We start from the raw sequence: 12,417 nt of genomic DNA on the forward strand, positions 1-12,417 counted from the left end.
TTCACTTTGATAAGGTATTAAATTCATATAAATAATTTACATTAAATATTATTAAAAATATTTACTATTTTACATTTATCTCCAAGTAAATTTTATGTATATAAACAAATCCTATAAATTGTGTACACAATGTATTTAAAATAAATACAGCTATGTGATTCATCTTTAAATGCCTCGGTGTTTTTAACAACATATTTTGTCTTACAAAAGTTAAAGATTTTTTCATAATATAGATACAATAATCTCGATTAAAAAAATGTCTTAAATAACATTTAAATAAATATCGAATAAAATATTTTTAATTAGTTGCAATAAATGTTTTTTATCGTACCTATATTTGTCCACAAATAATATGAGTTATTTTTTTATACAAATTTTTTCTATGATTTAAACGAAAAATAATCAAAGTCTCGAATCCTTTACATCAAAAATTTTGGTTTTGAGTTCCAGGAATTAAAAAAATCCGAGACTTCAGAATCTCTAGTAGGTACTGAATCAAAGGCTTGGCTCTTATTTTCATCACAGTATTACTCTTACATCAGTTGTTTCAATAACCGCGCTCCCTTCTGCATATCTTTACATTAGCAGATCATCTGTTTTTTGCGGGGATAAAACAAAAATAAGAGACCAATAATTTGAATATGCACCTTAAGATGTTTTTCACAATGCAAAAATTACCGCAGAGAAAAGGCATGAAAAGTTTTATATATATATAAAGATATCATTTGCTGATGAACAATAAAATATATTTTAAATACCTTATTATTTTAATTAAAAAAAAAATTATATTATATATAAAGCATATCCAATACACAATGTATTATATATTCAAACATCCACTAATGAAAGTTTTTCTCTTGTTTCATGTTCCGCTGTTTTCCAACCTACAACACAACCCAATTAAAAATTTCACCAACTTTTTTTGGGGGAATGATGGATTTTTTTTCGGACACCAGCTCTGCTATCCGGCACCCTGAGGACATACCAGGAGGCTGCGTGCGACGAGGAAATCATGACCCTCAAGTGTCCGAGGGGCACTTCGATCTCCATCCAGCTGGCGCAGTACGGCAAATCGACCCCGTCGCAGAACCTCTGTGCCACCGAGCTGGCTCAATACACGCCTACCATCGTGGAGATAGTGGGGAACAGCACGTGCCTGTGGCCGAGCGCGTTACAGGTCTGTACTACAAGGTTAAGGATCAGAAGAGTAACGATTGTGATGTGATTATATCATACAATAATTTATTAGGCATTCTAATATATGTTTTTATTAAAGTCATATCGTGGCCTTGGCGAAATAAGAAAAATAGAGAGTACATGAGCATACATAATTATTCATAAAATAAATGAGCCATAATTTTTTATTCGAGTAAAATTTATTCCATTTGTGGCAGTGGAATTAATAGTGGTCTATACTAAAAAAATATTACTTTTAATAAAAATTTTAAATCGTAACATTATGAATATTTTTTTAAACATATAAAAATAGGAATAAACAATATATATATATATATATATATATATATATATATATATATATATATATATATATATATATATATATATATATATATATATATATATATATATATATATATATATATATATATATATATATATATATATATATATATATATATATATATATATGCAAAACACAAACTTGCCTTTTATCTTAGCTAAGTTTGAATCGACTTAAAGAGATTCGTCAATCATTCTTAAAAGGACTCGACAGTGTTGAAACACCACCTTAATAGGAGAATACAACTCTGAAATTAAATCTGGAGAGATCAGTCTGATTAGTCTTAGAAGACAACTTATATTAAAAAAGATAAGAACTTATTTAGAAGAAGGTCACTCCGAGAGCAATTCCTGGTAGGGCGCAGCATCACTAAACAGTACTGTTCCAATGCTTAAGATGATCGACATCGATAAGGGTTGAAAACAGACATTCACAGGCGGAGTTTTATCAGCAGTATGGCTGTGTAATAATTGTACAGATAAGATAAACCACTGTAATAATATTTGGAAAACAACCATCATGACGAGTTAAATGGGATATGGATGCAAAGAACTAAAAGCTCAAAATGTGGGATATTTCAAGCAGGTTAATTAAGCAACCTTGAACTTTTAAGGGGGTGATTACATAGCCAGTAAGATTATATTACAATTGCGACAGACGATTAATGGCGATATGTTTTCTCCGAGCAGTGGTGGAGAAGCTGGCACAGGGATGATGTCCGTTGAAGGTCCTCAAAGGTCTAGTAGATGGCGTGGCAGCGAGTGTACAGCGGAAGTTGATCCTTCTTTGTTACTGTGGTGCTTATATGGAAAAAAATATTTCATAGAAAAATGTATCTGCGACGGAAACAACAGACTAAAGCGACAATAAAAACAAAGCAACCTTAAATACATTACCAACCAATTTTCAACAGTGAGGGTAATGGGGCAATGAATGATTAAGTTTTGCTGGAACATACATATCTGGAAATTGTTTTTAAATCACTCTCTGGTATCCCAGACTGAAACCGAAAAAAATTACATGAATATCTTGAAATAACTTTCCACCTTAGCCCAAAAAAACGGTTGTTTAAAGTTCAAGAAATAAAAGTAGCGATAATGAAGGATCGAAACGCAAATAAACACTAAAATTTGACTTAATTACAGAAAAGTTAATAAAGAAATTGCAAAAAAAAACATAAAATATGCTACATTTATATTATATTATATATTAAGAGTAGTATACTACTATGATCAAAGTAAAGTAGCAGAAATTATAAAAAATCGCAATAAAAGAGAAGAGCGACTAATTTAATTTTACCATGTGCAAGATTTATACCTACATGAACCTCATCGGTAATTATAAGGATAATAAATATATTACGTAATCAAATTGATTTTAAAATATTTAAAAATATATTTTAAATAGGTATTTAATTATCAAAAATTCTAACTAGTACAGATGCGGCTTCTGATCACAATCTTCTTATTGCCAATATAAAAAATAAGCTTTAAAGTATTTAATAATTATCAATTAAAAATAAATTAGATCTACAACTTTTAAATAACGAAATAATAATACTTGAATTTATAAATATATTGATTAAAAGATTAAATTTATATTTTTAACAATATTTCAATGATCAACAACTAAGCAAAAATTAAAAAAGAAATTCGAAACAGGAAAATATACGAACAACAACTGGGAAAATGAGCCGGTTAAAAAGCAACAATGGATAACAGGGTAAAATACGAACTAATAATATTTACTAATAAAATACGAACATAGTAATATTCATCGTCTTATAAAAATAATATTTAAAAACCGTAGAAAGCTACTTAATTAACAAATGCAATGTAATAGAACAGTTCAACCAAAATACTACAAGTATAACTTACATAAAAATTAAAAAAAGCATTAAAGTAAATTGAAAAAATATTAGCATTGCTTAAAAATATTACCTAACCTGTGTGAAAAAGAAACGAATGAACTAAGTACATAAAATTTGTATTTAGGGACCATATAAAGGCCATAGTAAATAAAAACTAAACTAAAAAGTCAACCGGTTTTGATTTGATACCAGAAGAGCTTTTGAAAAATTTAAACAATTTTACGAAATTCCTCAAAAAAATATACTTTTCTGAAAAACTACCCCATCATTGGTTGTGATTAATATTGTATTTATACAATACCATAAAATAACAATTCGAACGTCTTCACCGACTTTATACTTATCAGCTTAATAAGACATTCGCTGAAAATTCTTCAAAAAAATATACTAGGAGGAATTTAAACACGTTTCAAATAAGTAATTAGCAAGGAACAATTTGGATTTAGGAAAGGTCTATGTACACTTTGGCATGAAATTGCTACCTGAATTTGTTTACGTTGCTTCATAGATTTTGAAAAAGCATTTGATCTACTAAAATATGAGCATCTTATAGTGTGCTTAAATTATTTTGAACTAGATGACAGAGATATAAAACTATACAAAAATCTGTATTGGAAATAATCAGCAGTAAAGAGAAATATTTAACCGAATATATTTATAAGCAGAGAGGTGTTCTTTCTCTCTTTGCAATTTATTCAAAGAAGCACTCCGGGGATAATAAATCTGTGGAGAGACAATTACTAATTTTCATTATGCTGGTGACACAACAATGTTTGCTGAGGACGTTGACGACCTTCAAAGATCCTTGGATAATGTAAATAAAGAATTGTTTCGTGCAGCCATTGACAGGGAGGAATACTTTAAACTTGCCAACAACGTGATCGTCAACATTTGTACTCGTACATGACAGCAAAAAAAGTGGTTTGAATTAGCTAATATTGCAATCATAGTGTGTCGGCAAAATAATAAAATGGTAATATATAGTTATTTTTATTTTAATAGATCGATAATATGCTTGTTTTGTAACATATCACTATTGATACTGTAATTTGATAATTAAACTAAAAGTAGCTTTAAAAAAATACAAAATTATTTGTTAAATATTGATTTATCTACATAATTTTAAACAAGTCTACCTTAAAATATTTATTATTGTTAAAATAAGTTAATTATAAATAACTTTAGATTATTAAATATACATCTGTTAAATTATTTTATTTAGGTTCGTAGAATATTGTTATTTCTAAAGTTATTAATTATTTATAGCAACGAAATGAAATAACACAAAAATATATTTTCTCTAATAATAAATTTATTTAGAACTTTTTAATATTTTTGTGTGACAATCATATAAAATATATTATGTTTAAAAATAAGGTTTCTCGTGTATTTTTTTTAATTAAGTAATATTGTATGATATTTTTTATAAAAAAATAAAAGAACTTTGACATATATAAAAAAAACGGAAACATCACAATCGTTATTCGTGAAAGGAGTTTCTTCTTGCACGTTGTTCCTTATACAATATAGCGAGCATGAGTAAAAAAATATGTACGAACGACTGCTTTGATTTTTTCTTTTCTTTGTTCGATTTACAAAGTAAATTTCGTCTTTGGAATTATCCAGTTTGCTTACCTTTCAGCTGTGTGTAAATTTAATCAAAACTTTTAGCGTCCTATTTTTCATTTCGCATAGCCTATTATAATGCCTCGTGATAGTTAATTTCGCAAAGCAAACACCCATCCATAACCTTTCTTTAAAAGTTTGTCATGATCGTGAAAAATATAAGTTTTAAAATAGAACTCGTTTTTGTACTTCTTTGTCTCTTTCACCCTCGCAATTATTATTCCGCCAGAATCTCTCCATTCTCTTTGCTATAAAAAATAGAAAAGAGTCAAATGAGAAAAATATAACACCGAACTCTTCCCCTTGAGATACATCCATCTTCATTCGTACATATTTAAACTTGTTAAACTTTGAAGAAACTCTAATACAGCTTATTGTTACTGTGGGTTTCTGTGGGGAAATTATTACGTGTTTATTACGGAGAAGTAACTAATCGTGTCTTTGTTAACTAAACAAGAAGTTATCACAATAACATTTTTTTTAATTTTTTACTTTGAATATGAAATATTTTTAAAATAATAATTAATTACTCAAATATGTCAGATACAAGATATTAGTTCATGTGAGATATGAACCAAATCAATCTATTTGTAATAACTCTCAGTGTAGGTCACTATCAAATTAATTGTCCAGTTGCTTGGCACTTATTTACCGAATTTATCAATATATTTTTTTTATAATATAAAATCAAAGCAGTTATCGTCCGTTCAAAATAATAAATCTAATCTGTAACACGACCACCGTGCATGAACTAATCCCCAAGATTTAACCCCAAACGCGATTCGTTCGGCCGACGTCGTGGTTCAGCTGATCTGACTGAAGCGGTTCAGTATTCCTTGTTGCAGACTGTGGTAGAGGCATGCCAGAAAAAAAGGCAGTGCAAATTCCAGACGAGTCCCAAGTCCTTTGGAGGAGATCCTTGTCCAGGGGTCAGGAAATACGTGGAGGTTGCCTACAAATGTCGACCATGTAAGTACAATTTATATATTAACATATTTTATAATATTAGGTTATAATAAAAGGACAAGTAGTTAATGAAAGAGATAAAGATAAAGAGGAAAGAATGGATCACAAGTGAGAGAATGAGGGAAGAAAAGGGATGTTTAGATTAGTTTACCTGACGTAATATAAGGTTAACCTTTAATGCATTTATGTAGATTCTATGTTATGTGGCTCTACCAGTATATTTAATTTATACTAATTTTCGTTTAATTTTCAAACGAGTTGCTCACAATTCGGATCGTTTACTTTAGATTTCCTCATGACGTGAAACTGTCCATAGTAGTAAGAATTCGTAGTAAAATAAACCATTCTTCTCAAAAAAAAACAAAAAGAACTTCAAAATGTTATCAAACTTGCTATGCTTTTTTTATTTTAACCTCCTCAGATCAAGTGCACATTGCAATGTACAATAATTTTATTGCTCGTTTTTAAAACCATTTTCGATTTATTTTCATATAATATTTAAAAATACTCGATATTATTTCAGAATGAAAAAAAATTAATTTCATGCCCCTTTAATGTACTAATAAAAAAATAAGCATTTTCATGCCCCTTTAAAATATTTATAAAATATTTTTTCGACGAAAATTAAAATTCACGTCTGATAAGGCTAATGTCATAATTATGCAATTATATTCTTTTTTCTGTTACGGCGCGATGAAGCAATTTTGTGTCGTCAGCGACATGATTTTTTATGGTATGGTTTTTGTTGAAATTTCAAGTATTGTATGCTAAAATTGTCAGTAGAAAAATATTTGCATGAACCGAACGCGATATTAACATATCCAGCAATCTCTCTAATTGTGATCCAACAATTACAAAAAACAATGTTGGTATTTTGTTCTTATATTTTCAACAGAGAACGTTGCTTTATTTTTTAAATTAGAATATGTGTTTCAACTCCCTGTAACGCTGACCTTTCTGTTTTACTGTTCTCTTGGAAACGTTTTTTTATTTATTTATAATTTTTTCGTTTGGGCATATATTTCTTATCACAGACCTTACTTTATATTTGTCATATTTTACTGCTGTAACTATATTTAAAACAAATTCTTTGTTCGGTTATTGTGGAAACAATGAAAGCGCTCGGCGTGACAATACGCGTTGTTAATACTCGGCTGTCAAACACAAACTACGCGTTTAAGACTAACAAACACCATACTTATCAAAAACAAAAATAACATTAAAATAAAATGATTCTGGACGACCATTAACGAAGTAATCGAATATTCAAAGAGATCTGTAATTTTTTCGGTTTTTACCAATATAAATTTATTTAATAAATTAGTACAAAAAAATATGTATAGTACGTAAAATAATATTTAATTAAAAAATATATTCGTTTTATTTCATAATCCTTAAACTTTTTGCAATATTTTTGAGGACGTCAAAATAAAAATGCTTAACTTATCATTTTACATACTCTTTAATGAGAGTGATCTTTATTTTTTTTAAGACGAAGCAAAAATGATCTAGTTTGTTTATTTATATATAAAGTTACAACCCTTTCTCATGTTTAAAATCGTCAATGTTTATTTTTTAATCCCATAACCAGCAAAAGATCATATGTATAATAATACAGAATAAATTTTCTAGCAATCTTATCAATATTTTTCAAGTAGTAATAATTTTTAAAAATCATAGTACATAATGTACTAAAAAAAAAAGCTTGGTGTTACATCTTTCACAGCTTCACAACTGTAAAATAATATTTTCTTGGCTAAACAAAGGCTAATCTTCCTTAATGTTTTTTTCTTCTGCCGTGCGTGTATGTTATTTACAACAGAATGTTATAGTGTAGGGTTTTGAAAGCCCTTTATTTGTATTATAAAAGTATTACTTAAAACGTATATTTTATGATATATTACAAAATTTAATAACATAATTAAATTAGAATAGACAATAAACGTAAATCATTTGAGGTAATTACGCCAAGGATGGCCATATAACTTGCGCGGGGTTTTTCTTAATATTTTTATATTAAGATTTTTTTTTATCAAGGTTGTACTTAAGAATGATATACGATTATTATTTTAAATACTTAATTCGTGTATAATATTATGATTTTTTTATGAATATATCGCAATTTAAAAAGTAATTAAGTTTAAAATTACACCACAGTTAGTATATTCACCTTGAAATAAATTTTAATCGTTTATTGATAATGAATTTTTAGAGAATGTCTTAAGAAAGTGAAAGTGAAAGGGATATTTAGGTTATTTACCATAAAGCGACAGGACAAATATTTTTATTTATTTGCCATAACCATCTGGGTGGTTTTAATAATCTCTTTTGTGATTATAAAAATCACTAATTTTATTCTCCCAAATACGATAAAAATAAAAAAACGTCATCGATTCGTAGATCTTTACCTTTATGTGTATGACTTTATTACATTTACTACTATATTTATTTTTAACTTATTAACCATGGACCTCTATACATTTTGTGACCCTTCAAAGCATTTTTTTTCTGACACCCAACGCAACCAGAACTTCATATATATTTAATAAATATGTATGAAGCTCTTGAAATATATATCTTTAATTATGAAAATTTCTCAAAAATTCTCGAGAAAATCAAAAAGTGAAAATCAAAAGTCTCACTTTTTGAGAAATAAAAAATAAAGAGAGACCTTGGACTGAAAATATCTTGATTTTTTTGATGCGACTTAAATCCTGCATTGCAATTATCTTTTAAAAATTCCCCTGCCCTTTGAATATCAACACAGGTCTCAAATGAGAACTCTTATCATGCTGATGACATATAATTTTGTAAAAAAAAACATTTTTCTAAAAAATAATAAAATATATGAACCACTTTATTCGATCTGATATTGGCGAGGTTCGCCATTTCGAAACGATTTTAAATATACGAACGGTACTGTAGTGCGCTTGAGATGTAATTACCGCGTTAAGTGTGAACGTGCCCTTAGGTGAGGTACGTGAGACGCGACGCTCTAACGAGCACATTGTTGCAATATTTCTCTTTAATTTGATTACCGCCGTGAACTAGTGAAATTACGTAGTAGGTACGTTTTGACATTCCAATTAACACTTCATAAACGTCTTTTGAAACACCGTTAACAAAATCCCTTCGTACGTCTTCACCCAGAACATTCGATGCGTTTGAAACATTTTAATTTGATTCTGAGCGAAGCAGTCCAAATTTATTTGACTTGAAAATGCTTCTAATTTTAAATATACTATTTCTGTTTTAGAGTAGTAATAAAATATTATACTTAGATATATTTTCAATCCCTTTAATTATTTCCATGAATCTTTTATTCACACGTTAAATTATAACTGGAGTACCTCAAGGATCCAATTTGGGTCCATTGTTGTTTTTATTGTTCATTAATGACATAGAAACAGAAATAGAGCATTCAGATTTTTTATTATATGCAGATGACTTGAAAATTTACAAGAAAATGCATTCGATTTCTGATTCCCTCGACCTACAGGAGGATCTCAACTCTATATGGAAATGGGCTTGCTATAATCAATTGCCTTTCAGTGTAAAGAAATGTCACACAATTTCATTTTCTAGGTCATTAACGCCGGCAAAATATTTATACCATCTAGGAGGATATTTTTTGGAAAGGTTTTCTTCAACTAAGGATTTAGGAGTGACTTTCGAAGAACGTTGGAAATTTAGCCAGCACATTGCAGAGACTCATAGCAAATCCTTAAAAATGCTCGGTTTTATCTTGAGAAATGCGCGTTACTTCAGGAATACTTTAGTATTGCGCACTCTTTGTGATACTCTATTCCGCAGCATACTAGAAACTAGCTCCATCATTTGGATCCCAGGCGTAATGAATCAATGTAATGAATTGAAGCTAGAAAAAGTACAACGTAAATTTCTTCGATATTTATACTTGAAGGAATACGGGTATTATCCGTTCTTGTTTCCCAGTGCTTTTATTTTGGGAGCCCTGGGATACGTTTCTTTGTTGACTCGCAGAAGCGTTTATGTAATTAAACACTTCTGAAAATTGCTCAAGGGCATCGTAGACAATCCTTCAGTGCTCGAGCGGCTTCAAATGTGGGCTCCTGAAGGTGGATATAGTTCTCGGTCGCGTCCACTATTCTTGCCTGTTAAGTGTAGAACTGGAGCACTTGCCAACTCTTCTCTGGCCAAGGCTATTTATCTGCTCAATTCTGTCCATAGTAATATTGACATTTTCTCTTGCACTTATGGAGTTTTGGTTCAGTTCGTATGGGACAATGCACACCTGTTGAGGTGATTTGTGTCTGTTGTTTTGTCTTGTTTATATTTGTATGTATTATGATGTATTAGTACTTTTGACTATCGTGACGCATTAGGTTTGCCTGTCAGGTCACGATGGTTATAATTTTAATAAATAAATAAATAACAATCTCGCAAAAGCATAATCAAATAGATGTAATATACAGTTGTTGATAAAGTGGAACATTTTTTCGTAATCAAATACAGATTTGTCCAAAAAGTGTTGTTTTTAATTGTATATATTTAAAACAATAGTTAATATGTTTAAGAGCAGTAGTAGCAAAAAAATACAAATCATATTTATTGAACTACATATGCAGTATTTATTAGAGGTGAAAATAATACGTTTTTTTTGAGGCAGCTTAGATTCTTTATACATAAACTTTTATTACTAATAAACATGTAACTAACAGTGAAAGCTTGTCAATTTTCCTAATCTGTATTTATCAGTATTTGCTATTTTTTTTCAAAAAATGATACAAATATTACAAAAAAAAATACAAATATTTTTTATTCGTATTTTAATAAAAAATATAAATTTAGTCTATGAGTCTTTTGTAATGCTCTTAGCAAGTCATATAGAGTTTAAATACTTTTGTTCATATATTTACGAGTGCTCATTGAAGCTACTATAGATTTATTATATCATTACCAAATAAAATTCCGCGTACTTAAGGTATTAAAAGACGACAACATCAGTAATTTTAGTACAAAAAAAATATTACAAACAATACGAATACATGTTTTGTTTTTTGATAGATTTAAAAATCATAAGTTTATATATTGCTTATCAATAAGTATTTTAAATGATCTTTAAGTCATAATTTTTTTAATGCATATTACTTAATTAAACTATTCATAAATCAGGAACTCAAATATATATTCAGAAAGCATAAATAAGTAGAACGGTTTTTTTTTAATAAATATTTTTTAATAATTTACATTCACTTTAAAACAATGCTTTTTTATAAATATAAAAAAATGAAACCTGAAGCTTCTGTCAAGGATTAAAAAAATATATCAATATGTAAAAAAATCTACTAAAATTTATTATTTTTTTTTTAAATTCATGCTGTAAACAAAGAACACAATGGCTATCTTGCGGAAATGATTTAAAAATTATTATTCAACTCACAAATTAAATTTTCCATTTTTCTCATGACAAAAGAAACAAATCTGTTCTTCCACGAAACTGATGAAAATGTGTTTTGTTTGATATTTGTCGAATTTTTCAAGTGAAGTAATGTAATTGAATTTTTCTCTTCAAAGAAAATATATTTACATTTTAATTTTAAATATTGAAAAAACTTTCAGCTTTCCAACAAAGGTTTTTGCTTAGACCATAAAAAATTATTTAATATTTTACTGCGTGAATAAATTTCTTACTACCAATGAAATAATGCTTTAACGTTAAATTATAAGATATGCATATAATGATTGTAGTAAAACTATAAATAAAAAAAAAACAATGTTTTGAGTAGCTTAATCATAATTTAGTAACATTAGGTCATAAAATAAAAGTCTTGCAGATTTAGAATAAAATAGCAACAATAATATCTGGCAATTGTGAAAGTCTGAGCCAAAAAAATAAAATGCATTAAATTAAATACTAATTACTCTATATCGTTGAACTCGATATCTTGGTTTATGAAAAACCTATTTATTTAATTTTTAATGTAGTTATCATTGACCTTAATTTATTGATTCAGGATTAGATTTGTTTTTCTAACGTTATAGTATACTTTTTTTACTATATTACAATTTTATTAAAAAAATATAATTTATTAATATATTATTGTATATTTAATGACATAAGACATAAGACGATAAATAAAAGTTGTTTAAAAAAAGCTCTGTCAAATTCGTTGAAAGCTTTAGCTGTGAAATATATCTTTAACACAAACCTACTTATTAATATCTCGGTTAAATTTTAACACCAGAAAAATTCCTATGCAGTCTCTGAGAATTCCTGCTATGCAGTTCGATGCAACGCCATTAACGAAAAACACGTTAGCGAGCTTGTAAAATGCTATTAAATGGTAGGATAAGCTGGACATTTTATGTATATAGACATTCCTTGTACATACTGAAGGGTTTTAATTTTTTAATGGAACGGTGATGGCATATGTGAAAGAATGTTGTATTT

The 12,417-nt window shown here is 28.3% G+C and overlaps 1 protein-coding gene and 1 long non-coding RNA gene across 3 annotated transcripts in view; one reads left to right on the plus strand and one right to left on the minus strand.

The window, feature by feature from the left end:
* The window catches only part of LOC148227652 (uncharacterized), a 244,001-nt gene that overhangs the window by 182,152 nt on the left and 49,432 nt on the right, over nucleotides 1-12,417 (plus strand). The window contains exons 3-4 of one of the 2 annotated variants that reach the window (XM_088201125.1): nucleotides 957-1,177; nucleotides 5,864-5,987. In XM_088201125.1, coding sequence (XP_088057251.1) covers nucleotides 957-1,177; nucleotides 5,864-5,987 — 345 coding nt within the window. Of the gene's footprint in view, nucleotides 1-956; nucleotides 1,178-5,848; nucleotides 5,988-12,417 lie in introns of both variants that reach the window. The other variant, XM_088201124.1, reaches the window with a different exon arrangement.
* Nucleotides 5,834-12,417, minus strand: part of LOC148227656 (uncharacterized) — a 302,370-nt gene continuing 295,786 nt past the window's right edge. The window contains exon 3 of the long non-coding RNA XR_015811857.1: nucleotides 5,834-5,970. This is a non-coding gene — a long non-coding RNA (uncharacterized LOC148227656). The remainder of the gene's footprint in view (nucleotides 5,971-12,417) is intronic.

This window comes from Plectrocnemia conspersa, unplaced genomic scaffold, assembly GCF_051122295.1.
Source record: "Plectrocnemia conspersa isolate PC_06_02 unplaced genomic scaffold, ASM5112229v1 ptg000013l, whole genome shotgun sequence".
In the NCBI taxonomy this organism is placed as follows: domain Eukaryota; kingdom Metazoa; phylum Arthropoda; class Insecta; order Trichoptera; family Polycentropodidae; genus Plectrocnemia; species Plectrocnemia conspersa.